Source organism: Rissa tridactyla, chromosome 22, assembly GCF_028500815.1.
Source record: "Rissa tridactyla isolate bRisTri1 chromosome 22, bRisTri1.patW.cur.20221130, whole genome shotgun sequence".
NCBI lineage: Eukaryota > Metazoa > Chordata > Aves > Charadriiformes > Laridae > Rissa > Rissa tridactyla.
In genome coordinates, this window is record NC_071487.1 from 5,887,866 (window position 1) to 5,905,762 (window position 17,897).

A 17,897-nucleotide genomic window follows, 5' to 3' on the forward strand; every position below is an offset into this window, starting at 1 on the left:
TCCTGCCTGGTGTTGGGATGGTCCCTCTTGTTTAGGGAAACAGAGGCTGGGGAGAGGCCGGAAAGTTTTCCCTGCTCATGCCGGGGCTTCTCCCTTCTCCCCTCCCCAGCGAGTGCCATAACTCCTCCGATCGCATCAAGGTCCGGGTCTGGGATGAAGACGACGACATCAAGTCCCGCGTCAAGCAGCGCTTCAAGAGGGAGTCCGACGACTTCCTGGGCCAGACGATCATCGAGGTCCGGACCCTGAGCGGGGAGATGGACGTCTGGTACAACCTCGGTAACCGCCTGCCCCGGCCCAGCCGACTTGGGCTGGGACCCCCATCTCTGCGCTCCCGGGGGGGCCGTGCTGCCAGCCGGGGCATGAAGGCTATTTCAGCACACTGGTATGGGTTCTGCTGTTAAAAACACTTCATATCGAAAGCCATTGGGATCAAGTGTTTTCTCAGGGTCGGTCTCAAAACCCTTTGCCCAGGAGGTCTAGAGCACCAGCCCTCCGCAGAGGGGAAACTGAGGCACGGAGAGGCCACATCTCTGTCATGCCTGGAGATAGGGGCAAATCCCTCTCCGCAACGCCTTGGTGCATGGCACTCTGGCACCCTGGCACCCTGGCACCCTGGCTGCTCTCAGCGCTGGGCATCCCACTGGCCCCAGCCCCAAGAGCCCCTCTGTGCCGGAGCCACCTGCCCCTCCTTGGGGTCGGGAGCGAGCAGAGTTGCTTTGGGGAAGCCTCATGTCTCGTCCCCTTCCCTGTACCCCACAGACAAGCGAACAGACAAGTCGGCCGTGTCAGGAGCCATCCGGCTGCACATCAGCGTGGAAATCAAAGGCGAGGAGAAGGTGGCCCCCTACCACGTCCAGTACACCTGCCTGCACGAGGTGAGCAGCCCGGGCAGACGCGGGGGGAACGGCCCCCACCCCAGCCATGCCACCGTGCCCACCACCAGCCCCATGCGCCTGACCGGACTCGTTTGTACCTCCAGAACCTGTTCCACTTCGTGACGGATTTGCAAAACAACGGGGTGGTGAAGATCCCCGACGCCAAGGGGGACGACGCCTGGAAGGTGTACTTTGACGAGACGGCGCAGGAGATCGTGGATGAGTTTGCCATGCGCTACGGGGTGGAGTCCATCTACCAGGCCATGACGTGAGTCCCTCGCCTGCCACCCTGCTCAGAGCGGTAGCCCTGGGTGGGGGCGACGCTGTTGGCATCTTCCTCCCCTGCTGCCGTTTCCACCTGCCTCCCCGCCACGGGCGCGGAGATCCTCCTTTAGCTCGTCCCGCACCCGGGCACCCCTCCATCCCCTTCCCCGTGCCTGCACCCCAAACCCCGCGCCCCTTCCTAGAGCCAGCCCCTCCCGCGGCCCCCCGCCCTCACCTTCCGCCTCCCTCTGCAGGCATTTTGCTTGTCTTTCCTCCAAATACATGTGCCCAGGGGTGCCGGCGGTGATGAGTACCCTGCTCGCCAACATCAACGCCTACTATGCCCACACCACGGCCTCCACCAACGTCTCGGCCTCCGACCGCTTTGCCGCATCCAATTTCGGGGTAAGTCCGATGGTGCGTAAACACTTCTTCCTTCTTCTCTCTCTTCTCTTGGGAGGGGGCGGGGGGCTCGAGGGGCAAAAAGGGCCGTGCAAAACACCCCGCTCCAAACTGCAGGCGGGCGGCGGGGGGGGGGGGGGGGTGGTCAGCCCCTGCTTGGCCCTGAAATTCATCCTGCTTACCTTCCAAGAAGGAAAAGAGCCACCTCCTTCCTGGCAGAAGGTCTAAATCTGCTTCCCAAATTATTATGGCAAAACCGCGGCCGGAGCCGGAGCGGGCCGGGATGCTGAGCCGGCAGCGTGGCAGGAGGGGGGAAACCTCGGTGGCAACATCCCAAAGAGGTGGCAAGGAGCCATCCCTGCGGCTCGCCGGGAGTTTTGCACAGCCCTGTGCGCTTTGGGCGCACCCCGGCACCGCCGCAAACTCGCCCGGCTGTGCCAGCACCCATGGGTGCCCGCCGGGTGCCGCGCTTTTGGCCAACGGGGCGAGTTTGTGCCGGGGGCCGAGTGCGTCCTCGGGGGTGTGGGGCTGAGCTCTCGCCCCGGCTCCCCCCGTGTCGTCCCAGAGGCAGCAGGCGGTTGCTGCGGACACACACGGGTCGAGCCAGGATTAGTGCCCAGCTCCGGGTCGGGAATAGTGCTGGGTAGCCAGGGACGCAGCCAGCGCTGGGCACAGCTCCCGGCAGCGGCTGCATTGGATCGTCTCCCAGTTCCTGTTGCAGGGGGTAGCTAGAGCCGAGCGAGCTGCGCCTCCAGGTCACGCAGGAGGAGGAAACCGTACGGAAAAGAAAAGAAAAAAGCAAAAAAAAAAAAAAAAAAAAAAAGCACCTTTTCTCTAACATGGAGGGTTTTTAAAAACTTGTTTCTTTCTCTTTTTTTAGAGAGCCTAAAGGTTGGGTCCTAAAGTGCCCGGCCGTCTCGCTTTAACCCCGAGTACCCGTCGTGTCCAGTTTTAAAGCGCTGCAGCCGTTGGGTGGCGGGGACGCACGGTCTCGGCCCAGAGCCTGGCTTTGCCGTCTCCGGCGGGCGAACGCGCCCAAGGTTTGCGGTCGCCAGTGCAGGCTGTGGGCTCGGCCGAGCCACAGGCAGGCGGGCGCAGGACTCGCTGCCCTGTCCCGTCCCTTTGTCCCGTATCCCCCCAGGATTCAGGGCGCTGCTCCGGGCTCTCCGGAGCACTACGGGACAGTCCTGACCCCACACACCCCATGCTGGGGGGTGAACCCAGGGCTCTTGTGGGAGGCCATGGGGTTGTTCGAAGTCCCCCTTCAGCAGAGGTGCAAAGCGAAATGCCTCCCGACAGCGTTTTGGGGAGGATTTGGTTGCTTCGCCCTCAGCTCTGACAGCTGATCCGCAGCCCAAGGTGGGATTTGCATCCTCCTGCCCCGCACTCCTGGGCTGAGCTGAATTAAAGCCACTCGGCCCCGGTGCAGACCATTTACCTGGGGTTGTTCCCTGCCCGCGTCCCTCGATGCAGCCCAGTCGGGCGAGCGAGGAGCCCACGGAGGCGTCCAGCTCCCAGGGGCCATCCTGGCCTTGTCTCGAAGCAGGTCGGCCCCGAAGGTGGGCGGCCGCTGCAAGAGCCCAGCTGCTCTTTTCCCTGCCCTTTTTTTCTGAGCTCTTTGAAAGCTTCAGTCCCGGGGCCACGCGGCCGAGGGCCACGATCCCGCACACCCTCTCCCTGCCGCTGCCCCGAGCCCAGGGTTCAAGCGGGCAGGGCAGATAGAGCATCCCAACACCGTGAAAGGAAAGGGGATGTGCAGCGTTGCCTCTCCATCCTGTACCGTGCCCGGCACGGCCACACGTACCCCAGGAGCCATCGATGGGTGCCAGTGAGCCCTGGCCATCAGCGAGGACACGCTCTTCTCCGTGGGCGTCCTGTGTCCACCTGCAGGGCTCCAATGAAGGAAGGAAGGACAGCAGGATAGCAGGAAGGAGAAGGATGAGAGCTGGGGGTGGCACGGGGCGGGCTGGGGGCAGAGAAAGCCAGGGGCAGTGGGGAGGGGGGACGGTTCTTGCCGCCTTTCCCCCGTTTACCTGGCTCCGGGGCGTTTCTCCGCAGAAGGAGCGGTTCGTCAAACTCCTCGACCAGCTGCACAACTCTCTGCGGATCGACCTCTCCATGTACCGGGTAAGGTGCCTGCCGTGCCTCAGTTTCCCCACCCGTCTACTGATGTCCGAAACAACAGGCAGCTGTTTTCTCCCCCTCCGCTCGCCCTTGTGAGAGTTCTCTGTGCAGCTCCGCTCTTTTCTTCCCCTTCGGCAGAACAACTTCCCTGCCAGCAGTCCCGAACGCTTGCAGGATCTAAAGTCCACGGTGGATTTGCTGACCAGCATCACCTTCTTTCGGATGAAGGTATTCACAGAATCAGAGAGTTTGGGTTGAAAGGGACCTGAAAGCCCACCCAGTGCCCTGGGCAGGGACACCTCCCACCAGCCCAGGTTGCTCCAAGCCCCGGCCAACCTGGCCTTGAACCCCTCCAGGGATGGGGCAGCCACAGCTTCTCTGGGCAACCTGGGCCAGGGGCTCACCGCCCTCACAGCAAACAATTTCTGCCTCACATCTCATTTCAATCCCCCCTCTTCCAGTTTCAAACCGTTCCCCCTCGTCCCGTGGCTCCCCTCCCTGCTCCAGAGCCCCTCCCCACCTCTCCTATAGGCCCCCTTTAGGTTGTGAAAGGTTGCTATAACGTCTCCCCGGGGCCTTTTCTTGCTGGGGCCCACTCGCCCCGTCCCACTGACCCTCTCTGGCCCCGGCTCCTTGCAAGGTTGGGTCACGCTGGCCCCGTGGCAGCTCCTGGTGGGCTGGCCGGGGCTGCGGGGCTGCCTCCAGCGCTGTTCCCTCCCCGCACCCCCAGGTCCAGGAGCTGCAGAGCCCCCCACGAGCCAGCCAGGTGGTGAAGGACTGCGTGAAAGCCTGCCTCAACTCCACCTATGAGTACATCTTCAACAACTGCCACGAGCTCTACAGTCGCGAGTACCAGACGGACCCGGTGCGTGGCGTGCGGGGGAGCTGGGATGCACTGGGATACTGGAGGGGGGGGGGGACGACGATGACACGTCACTTCCCCCCGCTGACATTCCCCATCCCCTGCCCTTTTCCTTCGCACGATGCTCCTGCTCCCTCTCCAGAGCCCCGAGCCTTGGGCAGGGTTGGAGCCCCACTGCTGCGGGGTTGAGACCGGGGTCAGACAAGTGTGGCGGGCGGGGCGGGGGGGGCGGTGTGGGCTGCGGGGGGCCCTCCAGGGTGTTCCCAGCGCCCTCCTGCCTCCTTGTGAGCCCCGGACACGAAATTGAGCCCCACAGGTGGGGTGACCGGAGCCTCCGCTGTATCCCCATCCCTCCAGGCTAAGAAAGGCGAGGTGCCCCCCGAGGAGCAGGGCCCCAGCATCAAAAACCTGGACTTCTGGTCCAAGCTCATCACCCTGATAGTCTCCATTATCGAGGAGGACAAGAATTCCTACACGCCCTGCCTGAACCAGTGAGTAGGTGCTGGGAAAGGGGACGCTGCATCACACCGGGGGGATGCCCACACGGCGGCAACGGTAGCGTTAGTCCTTTGGAAGAGGGTTGTAGCGTCCATTCTACAGCTGGGGAAACTGAGGCAGACGGGAGGGGTGTGGGGGGACACACGTATCTCCAAGCAGAGGGCTGGTCCACCCTGTGTCCGCGCTTTCCCCCCGCCCCAGGTTCCCCCAGGAACTGAACGTGGGGAAGATCAGCGCTGAGGTGATGTGGAACCTCTTTGCTCAGGACATGAAGTACGCGATGGAGGGTGAGTCCCCCCCCCCACGCCGCCCCGAGCCTGGTGGGGAACCAGGCAGGAGCCGCGCTCTTCTCCCACCTCCCCTCTTCCTTGGGCATTTCACCCCCTCATCAACACGGTGCCCAGCTTAAATTCCACCCAAGAAGCTCTTCCATCTTCACCCCATTTACCCTGGCATCCCCGGAGCTGCCCTTTGCCGGGGGAGGGGGGGAGGGCTGCCCCCCCCCACCCCCCAGGTTTGGGGCTGGAAGCAACCCCAGGTGCAACGCTCGCCTTCCCCGTGCAGAGCACGACAAGCACCGCCTGTGCAAGAGCGCGGACTACATGAACCTGCACTTCAAGGTGAAGTGGCTGTACAACGAGTACGTCACCGAGCTGCCCTCCTTCAAGAGCCGCGTGCCCGAGTACCCGGCGTGAGTGCAGCCCTCGGGGAGCGGGGCAGGGGGGGTGCCCGCCGGCCTTGGGGGGCCGGCCGGCCTCACCGGGGAACGGGGACTCTCTTCCAGCTGGTTTGAGCCCTTCGTTATCCAGTGGCTGGATGAGAATGAAGAGGTTTCGCGGGATTTCCTGCACGGAGCGCTGGAGCGGGACAAGAAGGATGGGGTATGAACAAGAGTGTCGGTGGATGCAGCCGGGGGGGGGCAAGGGGCTTGTTCCTCGAAGCCCAGTGTGTCCCCATCGGGACACATCGGGACATCCCCTCCCTGCCTCCTGCTGACACCACCTCTCGCTCCTCCAGTTCCAGCAGACGTCAGAGCACGCGCTTTTCTCTTGCTCCGTGGTGGACGTTTTCTCCCAGCTCAACCAGAGCTTCGAGATCATCAAGAAGCTCGAATGCCCCGACCCCCAGATTGTTGGGCACTACATGCGGAGGTTTGCCAAGGTGGGCAGCTGCTGGGGCGGGGGCCGCTGGGCCAGCAGCACCCCTGGGAGCGTGGTCCCAGCCCTGGCCTGGGGCTCCTGGGCTCTCTCTGCCACCTCCCGTCCGGCTGTGGGCAGCGGCACAGGTTGCACCACTTCTCACAGGGATGCTCATGCAAACGTGCCGCGAACACACCCTGTGGCTCTCCCAGCTTCGCTAGCGCGGGAGATTAGCTAATTAATGAGTTAATTGGTTAATTAGTCTAGATTAATTTAATGCCACCGGCTCGCTGCAGCGCGGGATAGAGTTGCACGTGAGCTTGGTGGCCGATACCTTCACAGCTGTGCTGGAGCTGCCCGTGGAGACAAGATGTGCTGGATCTGGCTCCCAGTGGCTGTGCCCACGCTGCTCCCAGCGCGTCTGTGGGGCCGGAGGGTCTAGGGGGGGTCCCAGGGTGTATCCAGGCGTTGGGTTGTTTCACTGCTGTGGGACTCATGGTCTCCTTCTCTCCTTCCTTCCTCCTCTTTGCTGCTCTCTGGGCGGGTCCTGTCCCTCATTTCGGCTGCAGACCATCAGCAATGTGCTACTCCAGTACGCTGAGATCATCTCCAAGGATTTTGCCTCGTACTGCTCCAAGGAGAAGGAGAAAGTGGTGACGTATCTCCTTTCTGCTTGCCACCTGCCCGGTGCTGCCAGGCAGGGCTGTCCCCCCACGGTGACCCCAGCCACCACCTCAGCTCCAGAGCTGGTCCCCGTGACGCAGGTCCTGCCCCCGGCCTCTGTCCGATGGCCGTCCCTGGAGTGCTGCCAGGCAGACCTCCGTGCCGTGACTGCCCTCGTGTCCCCCAGTGCAGGGTGGGAGAGACCCGGGGTGGTGGGCAGCTATTCCAGTCACATTTGTTGGTGCTGACCCTCTCCATTCTGCCCCTCCAGCCCTGCATCCTGATGAACAACATCCAGCAGCTCCGCGTCCAGCTCGAGAAGATGTTTGAAGCCATGGGTGGGAAGGAGGTGGGTATTGGGGGTCTCCAGGAGGGGCTGGATCACTCCCTTCTCCCCAGAGGCAGCCCCTTCCCCAGCTCCGCAGCGCTGGGAGGAGACCCCGGTTCCTCAGTCCTGTGTGGGCTCACACTCTCCCACCCCATGGCCATGATGGATGGGGCTTTGCCCTGCACGGGGGTGCATTTGGGGTGCAGAGACCCCCCCCCCCAGGGCTGGGCTAGGGACTCTGACAGCTTCTCCAACCTGTCCCTCCTCCAGCTGGACACAGAAGCCAGTGATATCCTTAAGGAACTGCAGGTGAAACTCAACAACGTCCTGGATGAGCTGAGCCGAGTCTTTGCCACCAGGTACACCCAGGCGAGGGGACGTGGGTGGTGGGCCAAGGAGAGGTGGTTTGGGGTCCAGGAGCCTGGGGCCAGGCCGGGAGCTTTGCTCAGCCAAGCGGGTCCTGGGCGCAGCCGTGGGGGATGCTGAGCTGAGTTGTGGTCCCCAGTTTCCAGCCACACATCGAGGAGTGCGTGAAGCAGATGGGCGACATCCTGGGCCAGGTGAAGGGCACGGGCAACGTCCCCGCCAGCACCTGCAGCAGCGTTGCGCAGGATGCTGACAACGTCCTACAGCCCATCATGGACCTCCTGGACAGCAAGTGAGTGTGGGGGGCAAGAGGGACCCCCACCCTCCCCAATGCCCCTTACCTGCCCTGGGAGTGTGGGGGACCTGCAAGGTCACGGTGACCGGGCAAGGGATGGCGTCAGGGGTGCTGTGCCAGGACCTTCAGCCCCGTCCCCTCTCTGCAGCCTGACGCTCTTTGCCAAGATCTGCGAGAAGACGGTGCTGAAGCGGGTGCTGAAGGAGCTCTGGAAGCTGGTGATGAACACGATGGAGAAGACCATTGTCCTGCCCCCACTCACTGACCAGACGGTGAGTGACAGTGAAGGGAACCAGGGACAGGAGACCCTGGAGCTGAGATGCAGGTGGCTGATTGGGGCCAGTGTGGGACATTGCTGGCCAGGTGCCTTCACTGGCTGCTGAGGGGGTGGGGACTTTGCCAGCAGCCCCAAACCTGTCCCCAGCTCGTGGCCAGGGAAGGGATGGCGGAGAGAAAGGTCATCCTTGACCCAGGTGCCTGCTGCAGCCCAGCATCCTCCTGGCTGGCTTTGCCGAAGGACCTTCCTGCCATCTCCGTCATGGCACCAGGAGGAGGCACTGGCCCCTTCCTCTCCATCCTCCCTCTGAGCTGGGGCAGCATCCCATCCCATGCCACGCTCATCAGCTCCGGCTTTGGGCACGGTCCCCGTGCCAGGAGGTGAATCAGGAGGCTCTGGGAGCGCGGGGAGCCGCCGCGTGTCAGCCGTACTGTGGGGCTGGGGTCGCCTGGGGAGCAGGGACTGGCTTCGCGGGGATGGAGGTGACGTGGGGATGGCGGGGGGGAAACGTGTTCCTGCAGCAGGGCTGAACTCTTCCTTGCTCATGGGCTGAGCAGACGAAGCCCAGGGAATTGTCCTTCCTCAGAGGAGGTTGCCTACAGGCTTCGAGGCTCCGTATCACATCGCTGTGTGTCTGTCCTCCCCGCACGTAGCCGTGCACCCCAAAGTTTCCCAGGGCGGCTATTCCGGCAGGGAAGGGTGACACCAAGGGCTCTGAGCCAACCACATATCTGTCCTTGTCACTCTCGGTGGCTTTTTTCGCTGTCACAAAGCTGGGCTCAGGCTCTTACTTGGAGTCCCTGGAGCCACTGGCCGCTGTGGCACCTTTCTGGGGCTGTGTGGCCCCTCATGCTGTGTCCGTAAGGGGCAGCGCATTGGCGACCTGTCATCCCTCGGTGGTGCCACCTCACTGGCACCTTCTCACAGCCCAGAGCCCAGCTCAGGTCAGCCCTGCGTCACTCCCGGCCAGGCTCGCGCACCCTTGGCCAAAGGTGGCCAAATCTAGCAGGACTGCCGGTGCCACTGGGTCCCAGTCGCCACCTCAGTCCCTATCTCTGTCCCTTCCCGGCCATGTGTGGCTGTGCCACGTTCTGGAGGCGGCGAGTCCTGTGCTGGGGGCAGAGGAGGTGGCACGGACATGCGGATCTGTTGGGTGATGTTCCTGCGGGGGGAGGCTGTGCCGGGGCTGGTCCCTACGGCAGGGGACAGCCCGCCCAGGGTTGCTCTGAGCTCCAGCCCGGGGGTGGCTGGGCAGGTTGGTGGCATGGGGCTACGTGTCAGAGCCGAATGTCGAGTGGGATCTGCCGAGTCCCTGGGGCAGAGCCCCCTGCCACAGCGAGGAAGGACTGGGCAGGTTGGGATGGGGCCATGTCGGGGCTGTGGAGACCCGCGGTGCCGGTGGCAGGGCATCAACGCCGAGTACTGTGGCACGTCAAGCTGGGGGACACCGCTGGCTCTGCCGTCCCTCCTGGCTGGCAGGGCGGGGGGCGGCCAGGGCTGGTACCCTGCCGTGGGGCAGCTGGGGCTGGGGAGGATGGAGGAGGGGGCCGACACTCATGTCACGGTTGTTCTCTCCAATTGCTCCGCTCGCCTCTCAATGGCAGATGATTGTAAGTACGGCGGCTCCCTGTCTGTCTGTCTGTCTGTCCGCTGTGTGTCGGTCCTGGCCTCGCCGGTTTTTGTCTTGTGTGGCTGCCCGCGCCCTGCCCACACCCTCCTCTGGCTCCCGACTTGGTCCACCTCTGTGGTCCCCATCCTCGTGCTGCCCGCTTGGCACTGGCTCCTGGCGGGCACTTGCCCGTGGCCCCAGCTGGGTTCAGGGGGGTGGAAAGGTCCCGGCCGGATCGGCGGCGCCTGGATGCGGGGAGACACAAGGGTTAGCCGTGGGGTGGGAGGGGACGGCGATGGGGCAGTGCCATGTAATCAGGGACAGCCAAACCCAGGCTGATCCCATCGTCTTGCTCCGTGCTGAGGGTGAGAGAGGCCGAGGTCACTGGAGACAGGAGCGGGGGGAGCGGCGCGTGCCTGGTGGTCGGGGCTGCTCTTCCCGACCCCTCGTGCCTCAGTTTCCCCTTGAGGCCCTGGCTGGGGTGTGATGGTGGGGGCTGAGGGCAGGGGAGGAGCCTGCCTGCGGGGAGGAGCATCTCGCTGGGACACGACGGGCCCTGCCCCGGTTGCTCGGCGGTGGGGCAGGTTTGATGGCACGAGTTGTGAGAGACTTTTTCCCTGGTTGGGATCCAGCCCTGAGAGCGGGAACACCTGGGTCCCCCCGCGGCATTGCTGCTGGGTCCGTGCACGGCTCTGCTGGAGCAGTTTCCTTTTGTCGTCTTCCACTCGGTCTGAGGCCGTGGGCTTATGCCCCGCCGGGCAAGGGAAGGGCCACGTCCACCCCCAGTCCTGCCCCCACCCCTGCTGTGGCCGCAGGTACCTTCACAAGGAGGACGGTGGTGCGGGCGCCGGCGGTTGGGTGCTGGGTGCCAAACCCTGCAGGGACAAATGCCCGTCCTATGTCCCCCAACACCTTCTGTTTCCAACAGCAGCATTTGGGGGCGGCCCGGGGCTGGTGTCAGCTCTGTGGGGTACAAGGTGCCTCAGTTTCCCTCCAAGAAACCCTCCTGGTGGCCCCGCTTGGCCCTAACTGTGCTGCTTGTCCCTCCCGCAGGCTCCCCTGCCGGCTGACCCCCCCTCCCCGCTACCCCCTCCTGATTCAGCTGTGCCCCAGCCCACCCCGAGAGGCTGGTCAGGACCCCCCCGACATTGGCACTGCTGCCCCATTTTGCACCGGTTCTCTTGCCGCTGCTGGGCCTGGGCCGGGGGGGGTGTCGCTGGGCCCAGCGCTTGCGTGGACCAGAACTCTGCATGCAAAACCCCAAGCAGAGCTGCCCGCCCCCTCCCTGCCCAGGGCTGGAGGGGACGTGGGGGCACTGGAGGCTGCCCACAGACAGCGCCTCCTGCCTCCCTATAGCCCAGTGGGGACCAGTTCCCTCGTGGGCTCAGCATCCCTGTATCCCAGCAGGGACCTGCTGCCCATAGGCCCAGCATCCCAGGGTGGGGACCAGCTCCCCACCGGTGCAACATCCTGCATTCCAGTGGGGACCAGTTGGCCCAGCGTCCCAAAGACACCAGTCCCTCACTGACCTGGCATCCCTCTGGGGACCAGCCCCCCACTGACCCAGTATCCCAGTGGGGACCTGTCCCCCGTAAGCCCAGCACCGCAACAGGATCCGGTCCCCCGTTGGCTGTCCTTTAGGAGCTCAGCGATGTCGCCGCTGCCAGCTTGCGGCCCACCCCGTGCGCCCAGCCTTGCCCTGCACCCCCCCACCCCCCACCCCCGTGTCCTGTCCCATGCTGTCCCCAAACCCCACCGCTCAACCTCTGACATTGCTTCTACAGGGCACGCTCTTGAGAAAACATGGCAAGGGGACAGAGAAGGTAAATAGCTGTGGGTTCCATGTGTGTCTTCGCCCCGTGGCCACGCTCGTGGCCCCACACCCGCCTGCTGTGGAGGTCCAGGCTTGTCCGTGCTTCCTCTGTCGTGCTGTCTGGATGTGCCGTTGCCTGCGTGGCGTGTTGTCATGTTGAGGTGTGCCGTCTTGTCCGGGACGTGCTGCCTGTGTGCAGGATGGGGGCAGTGACCTGTTTCTGTGTGTCGTCCGGGGTAGGGAGCGGGTGTCGTGGCGTGTTTAGCCCCCGTGGGTGGATGTGGGGGGTGTTACCCATCTCCGGGCAGGGATGGAGTCCCCCGGCGCCCAGCTCCCCTCCAGGCACCTGGCTGGGACACACAGGGACAGGGTGCCCAAGCACGGGAGATCCTGGGCACAAACGCATCCCACTGGTGGGGGCTCGGGGAGAGGTGACAGCCCCCCCCTTCCCGGCCAGGATGCTGGGCCGTGCTGGGAATGCAGAGGACACGCTGGGGGCCATGGGGCTGCTGAGATCCCCTGGACCTCCGAGCCCTCTTCCCCCTGATGCCTGAGGGGTCTTGGCAAGGCTCCCTGAGCCCCAGAACTTGCCAAAGGGGCTTTCCTCTGGCCACACGGGCTGTCCCTCCGTCTGGGTGCTCCCGCCACCGGGCCGCCTGCTCCCAAAACCCGGCTCTCGGGAAGAGCAATGCCGGCATCTGTCTGGCAATGCCTGTGACTCCCCCCCTGGCTCCCCCTCCTCTCGCAGGAGACACTGTGGCTCCTGCCCCAGTTTGCTGAGCGGGCTGGGCGAGCTCCTCTCCTCCACCGGCAGCTGTTTCCCCAGCCCCAAACAAGGGGGGGGGAGCAAGCCTGCCCCCCGCCCCCGCTCAGGGAGAGACCGGGTGCACCCATCAACGGTTCGCACAGGGCTGAGCCTTCGCAGGTGTGAACCGATGCCGAACCAGCGGCACCAGCAGAGAACTGGGCGCAGCCAGAGGGGAGTGCAGGGCCAGAGCCCCCATGGCCGGGGGGATGTGGGGGGCCTGGACCCGCGGCTGGCGCTGCTGGGGCCACCAGTAACTGTCCCTTGCTGTTCTCTTCCAGAGCAGGGTGAAGCTGCCCAGTCACACTGAAGTAAGGACATGGCTCTTCTGCTCCCCACTTGGCTCTGGTCCCACCTCTCGCCTCCTTCCCCTCCCTTGTTCCCTGTGCTGTGGGGTGTGGGGGGGTCCCAGCTCAGTACAGTGTCCCGCCGTGCTCTGTTTGGGTGACACCGGTGTCCCCAGCTCCCAGCCTGTCCACCGGCTGGGGGAGACGGGGACAGCAAGGAAAAGATTAACGGGACAGAACTTGGGGGGGGGCGGGGGAGGGTGCATAAAGGGTTAATGGGGGGTGCAAAACAAGGGCATTGCGGGGGGGCAAGAAGGTAATGGTCAGTGGGATAGATGCTGGGGTTTCTCGTTGTTGGGAAGAACTGGATCTACTGGTGCCGGGAGGGGGAAGGAGGTGGGAGTCGCTGGCTCTGCCCCACTGCGTCCCAGTTTACCCAGTTGCACGCTGGAGGGCTTGAGGAGAGCGTGCGCTCAGCCCGGGGAGCGGCTGCCAGACCAGGGAGGTGAGCGGGATCTGCCCGTGCCATGGGGCTGCGTCCCCAGGAGCCGGGCCAGTGAGCCCATGGAATGGCTTCATGGCCCCTGCCCGCGAGGGTGGCACAGGGCAGGCGAAGGTGGCCAGGGGCTCCCATCCGCGGCAGTCCCTGGGGTGCAAAGGGGCTGGGAACCTCCCTGGGGCCTGGACTGGGCAGGGATCTGGGTGGCCGGGGGTGTTTGGCTTGGCTGCCCAGCGCCGTGGGGTACAGGGGGACCGTGCCGCATCCTCCCCACCCCCGCTGTCCCCCTGTGCTCGCTCTCTGCCCCCCCCGCCCCGATGTTGTACGGTTGTCCCTGCGGTGCCAGCGATGTGCCGCACCGGGCTCTGTTGGATGCAGCAGCGGGTGCCACAGGGACAAGGGATGGGGACCCTCGGGCCAAGCTGCTTGTGCCGAGCGGGGTGTGAGGTCCCTGATGCAGGTCATGTCCTGCCCTGGGGTCCCCACGCCCCCAACCGCACACTTTGTGCTGAGAACTGGGGGCTGCAACCAGCTCCCCGCACTCGCATCCCCATGCCTGGCACGGCTGGGGGCCCCTGGGGCTCTCTGAGGGGGGGCCCCTGGGCTGCAGCAAACTCCTGGCACCGTGTGCCTGGCCTGGCCATGGCACCCCCAGCCCGGCCACTCACGGGGGCCGTTCCTGTCTCTTTGCTCTCTGCAGGGCACGCAGATGATTTTCAACGCAGCCAAGGAGCTGGGGCAGCTCTCCAAGCTGAAGGTGAGGGCTGGGAGGCTGGGCTGGGTTGGAGGGGGTGGGGGGGGGGGGGACACGGGCGGTCTGAGCCCCTCTGGGTGGCACTTTGCAGGCTGGCCCTGTGGCAAGGACCCCAGCAGTGCTCGATGGCGGGGGCGAGGGGAGCGGGGCCCTGGCGCCATGCTGAGAGCAGGATTCGTGCCCTGCAGGACCACATGGTGCGGGAGGAAGCCAAGAGCCTGACCCCAAAGCAATGCGCAGTGGTGGAGCTGGCGCTGGACACCATCAAGGTGAGGATGGGCTACAAAGGGGCGTCCCTGGCGGCTCTAACCTTGAGGCACAGACCCGGGGAGGGGAGGGGGGGGGTTTTGGGCACCGGGGGGTCTCCAGCAGAGCCGCTGAGGACCCTGCGGCTGTTTCCCCCCTCCAGCAATACTTCCATGCCGGCGGCGTGGGGCTGAAGAAGACATTCCTGGAGAAGAGCCCTGACCTGCAGTCGCTGCGCTACGCCCTGTCCCTCTACACCCAGGCCACCGACCTCCTCATCAAAACCTTTGTGCAGACTCAGTCTTCGCAGGGTAGGATGCACCGCCCTGGCCCCCCTCCCACCCGGGACCCTGCCCCACGGCCAGGGAACCCACCCTGCCTCCGTCCCGGTGGGGTTGGGGGTCCCAGCCAGGCTCACGGAGGAGTGGGAGGGATGGGTGGGGAGGGAAAGGCTTTTTTCCTCCTGTGGTTTGCAGGTGAAGAGGGGCCATGGGTGCCCAGAGGCAGCCTGGCACCCCCAGGTCGCCCCACCAGCAAGAAGAGCGTGTCCCTAGTGCCAGGGCATGGCTGGGCTGGCACAGAAATAGGGCTCGTGGGTGGGGGAGAAGGTCACCCTCTGGCCATGTGTCAGTGTTTGTCCCCTCTGGATGGCCCCTGTCACCCAGCATGGACACCTCTGGTCCGGCGTTGCCGGGCTCGGCCGAGCGGTGCCAGCCTGGCCCCGGCTCAGACCTCGCGCAGGATCGGCAGGACCGGGATGCTGTGCCAGGGGCTGCCCTGGGCACGCTGGGTGCCCCACACACCCCACGATTTGGGATCCATCCAGGGTGCCAAGTGCCATTTCGGGCCCTGCCCCCCCCCTCTGTGAGGGTGCTGGGCACCCTCTGGGGCACGACTACCCCTTGGCTCCAAACGCTGCCCTTTATTTTGTCCCTTGGCTGCTGGAGGAGGGGACAGAGATGCTCGGTGGCAGTCATGGGCCATCGCACAGTGCCCCAGCCAGGCTCGTCTGTGTCCTCGGGGAGTGGGACGTGCGTTTGCTGTCTGTGCGTCTCCTGCAAGGGACGTCTGTCCTGTCTGTGCCTCCTGTGCCAGCCGTGTCGGGGGCGTGGGGTTGGGTCCGGGGGGGTGCCAGCACCCCTGGGTGCCGTCTGGCCCCAGGAGCAGGGCTCGGAGCCGGCTGGTGCCCGGCACTCCCGTGTTGCCGCAGTGTTGTCCGGATGCTCGGCCGTCCGTCTGTCTGCGAGATCTGATCTTTCTTTCTCTCTGTTTGTTTTCTCCCCCCTCTTTCACTGTTCCCGTCCCTCACGCACGTCGTCTCCTTCCTCCTCTCTCTGTCTACTCTGTGCCGTGTCTCTGTCTCTTTCTCTCTCCTTCCCACTAGTTCATGGTGGGAAAGGTATTAGGTTTACCCTTAGTGAAGAAATTTATCCTGAGAAGGGTACGTGTGCTGCTCGCCCGCCCCTGCACCTGCCTGCCGCCGCCGGCCTGGGCTAGTAACAGTCCTGGCACTGCGGGTCGGGGTGGCCAGGAGCCCTGTCCCAGCGCCACCGGCCTTGGGGACCCCTTAGCATGGGCGGAGGAGCTGAGCTCAGCCATATTGACCACCCGCCGGCCCGGGGAGGGGACGCCATGCCCCGTGGGGATGGGGGCACCTGCCTTGGCTTGCAAGCGCTGGGCACCCCACGTTGTTCCCAGTGCTGCTGCTGGGGGTGGGCACCGGCCACGACCGCCCTGCAAGCTGTCCCCACGGGCAGTGCGGCCCCAGGACCATGTCCGTGTCCCCCTCCCATCCCCTCTGCTGCCAGAAGGACCATTACTAGCCTTGCTCCGGCGAGCTCCGTCCGCCCGGCCCGGGACGTGAGGAATGAGCCCAGCTCCACGGGCCCCGCTTGGCCTCCATCCCACCCTGCCGGAGGGGCCGGGACTGCACCCCATGCTTGGCCTCCTGTCCCCAGACACCCCCCCCCATCGCCCGCCATCGCCTCCATTTCGGCTCAGCATGCGGCGCTGCCCGGGTGGCGGGTGCCTGGGGTGGTGGGGCGCCGGGGGCAGGACGGAGGATGGAGAGGAGAGCGTGCCACTGCCAGCCTTCCCCCACCCCCCTCCCCCTGCCACCCCGGCCTGGCACCCCCGTGCTGGGGGGGTCATGCGGTGACACGCGGGGATGTGGCCTCCTTCGCGCTGTTGTTTCCACCCTGGGAGCTTTCCGCTGAGCTCGGTCTGATCTCCTCGGCCCCCTCTGACCCACGGAGCCTGTCCCTCTGCCTTGCACCCCCTCCTTCGCCCATGGGTGCATGCAGGGCTCTATGCGGGGGCGGGGGGGACGCGGGGAGGGGGTGGGCTGGGCTGTTGGTCGCAGGTCACCCAAGTTCCCCAGGCTCGGGGACCCCCCCCCAGGGCTTGATGTGGTCCCTGAGATGGACGGAGGGGATACAAGAGGGATGGAGGGGACACAAACCTGGCTGCCCTGTGGCACAAGGGCCAGATTGGGTTTCCCCCCCCCAGCCCCGCCCAGGGCTGTGCTCGTGCCATGCATGGAGCACTGACACGGCCCCCTGCCCCGTGCCCATAGTAGGGGGAGCTGGGTCACTGTCCCCTGCCCGGTCCCAGCCAGGCGGGCAAGGGAGGCTCACTGGGCCCTGCCGATGTGGGGTGGGGTGGCAGAGAGCCAGCCTGGCGCTGGGAGTGTCCTGCCGTGCCCCAGCCCAGCCCGGTGCCAGCCCCACGACTCTTGGGCAGAGGCCACACTGTGCCAAATCCCACTGCCCACCCGCCCCCGCCCCACGGCGGGTGACCTGCCTCCTCCAGTGGGGTTGGTGGTGGGCAGGGGGACATCGGGGACACAGAGGGGACGGGCACTCACGGCTCCTCCCTCTGCCACGCAGGCTCTGGTGTGGATGACCCCGTCGGGGAGGTGTCCATCCACGTGGAGCTCTTCACCCACCCCGGCACTGGCGAGCACAAAGTCACCGTCAAAGGTGGGTCCTGCCGGCTGGGGTGCCAGGCTCTGGCAGGTGGCAGCACCCCACGAGCCTCACGTGTCCCCTCCTTGCAGTGGTGGCTGCGAACGACCTCAAGTGGCAGACGTCGGGCATCTTCAGGCCCTTCATTGAGGTCAACATCATTGGGCCCCACCTCAGTGACAAGAAGAGGAAATTCGCCACCAAATCCAAGAACAACAGCTGGGCCCCCAAGTACAACGAGAGCTTCCAGTTGTGAGTGGCACCGCGGGGCTGGGGACGTGGGGCAGGGCTGGGGGATGTGTGTCCCCTCTTGGGGGGTCTGCCAGTGAGTTTGCTGGTCCCGCAGGGGCTGGTTTAGATGTTTTCTCGTCGGTAAAAGCAGGGACTGGGGAAAAGGGAAAAAACCAAAAGGGTTTTTAGGGGCGGTGGGGAGGCAGCACCCGTACAGGGTGCTGTTGCAGAGCCAGGGGGCTTGGGAGTGTGACCAACCCCCCCGCCGATGCCAACACTGCCTGTCCCTTGTCCCCCCACAGCACACTGGGGACGGAGACGGGCCCCGAGTGCTACGAGTTGCAGGTGTGTGTGAAGGATTACTGCTTCGCCCGGGAGGACCGGACGGTGGGCATCGCTGTCCTGCAGCTCCGCGACATCCTGCAGCGACCCGGCTGCGCCTGCTGGCTGCCCCTGGGCCGCCGCATCCACATGGATGACACCGGCCTCACCGTCCTCCGCATCCTCTCCCAACGCAACAACGACGAGGTAGCCAAGGAGTTCGTCAAGCTCAAGTCGGACACACGCTCGGCCGAGGAGGGCAGCAGTTAA

At 65.1% G+C, this 17,897-nt stretch overlaps 1 protein-coding gene across 1 annotated transcript in view; it reads left to right on the forward strand.

Annotated features, from left to right (window-relative positions):
• UNC13A (unc-13 homolog A) overlaps positions 1-17,897 on the forward strand; it is a 37,120-nt gene extending 19,223 nt beyond the window's left edge. Inside the window, exons 20-45 of the mRNA XM_054181894.1 lie at positions 110-279; positions 763-878; positions 983-1,146; positions 1,397-1,559; positions 3,603-3,671; positions 3,807-3,896; positions 4,399-4,533; positions 4,888-5,021; positions 5,230-5,315; positions 5,593-5,719; positions 5,813-5,909; positions 6,046-6,189; positions 6,737-6,820; positions 7,102-7,179; positions 7,429-7,517; positions 7,664-7,816; positions 7,968-8,091; positions 11,490-11,528; positions 12,605-12,634; positions 13,810-13,866; positions 14,052-14,132; positions 14,273-14,420; positions 15,494-15,550; positions 16,998-17,090; positions 17,168-17,327; positions 17,609-17,897. Coding sequence (XP_054037869.1) covers positions 110-279; positions 763-878; positions 983-1,146; positions 1,397-1,559; positions 3,603-3,671; positions 3,807-3,896; positions 4,399-4,533; positions 4,888-5,021; positions 5,230-5,315; positions 5,593-5,719; positions 5,813-5,909; positions 6,046-6,189; positions 6,737-6,820; positions 7,102-7,179; positions 7,429-7,517; positions 7,664-7,816; positions 7,968-8,091; positions 11,490-11,528; positions 12,605-12,634; positions 13,810-13,866; positions 14,052-14,132; positions 14,273-14,420; positions 15,494-15,550; positions 16,998-17,090; positions 17,168-17,327; positions 17,609-17,897 — 2,977 coding nt within the window. The remainder of the gene's footprint in view (positions 1-109; positions 280-762; positions 879-982; positions 1,147-1,396; positions 1,560-3,602; positions 3,672-3,806; positions 3,897-4,398; positions 4,534-4,887; positions 5,022-5,229; positions 5,316-5,592; positions 5,720-5,812; positions 5,910-6,045; positions 6,190-6,736; positions 6,821-7,101; positions 7,180-7,428; positions 7,518-7,663; positions 7,817-7,967; positions 8,092-11,489; positions 11,529-12,604; positions 12,635-13,809; positions 13,867-14,051; positions 14,133-14,272; positions 14,421-15,493; positions 15,551-16,997; positions 17,091-17,167; positions 17,328-17,608) is intronic.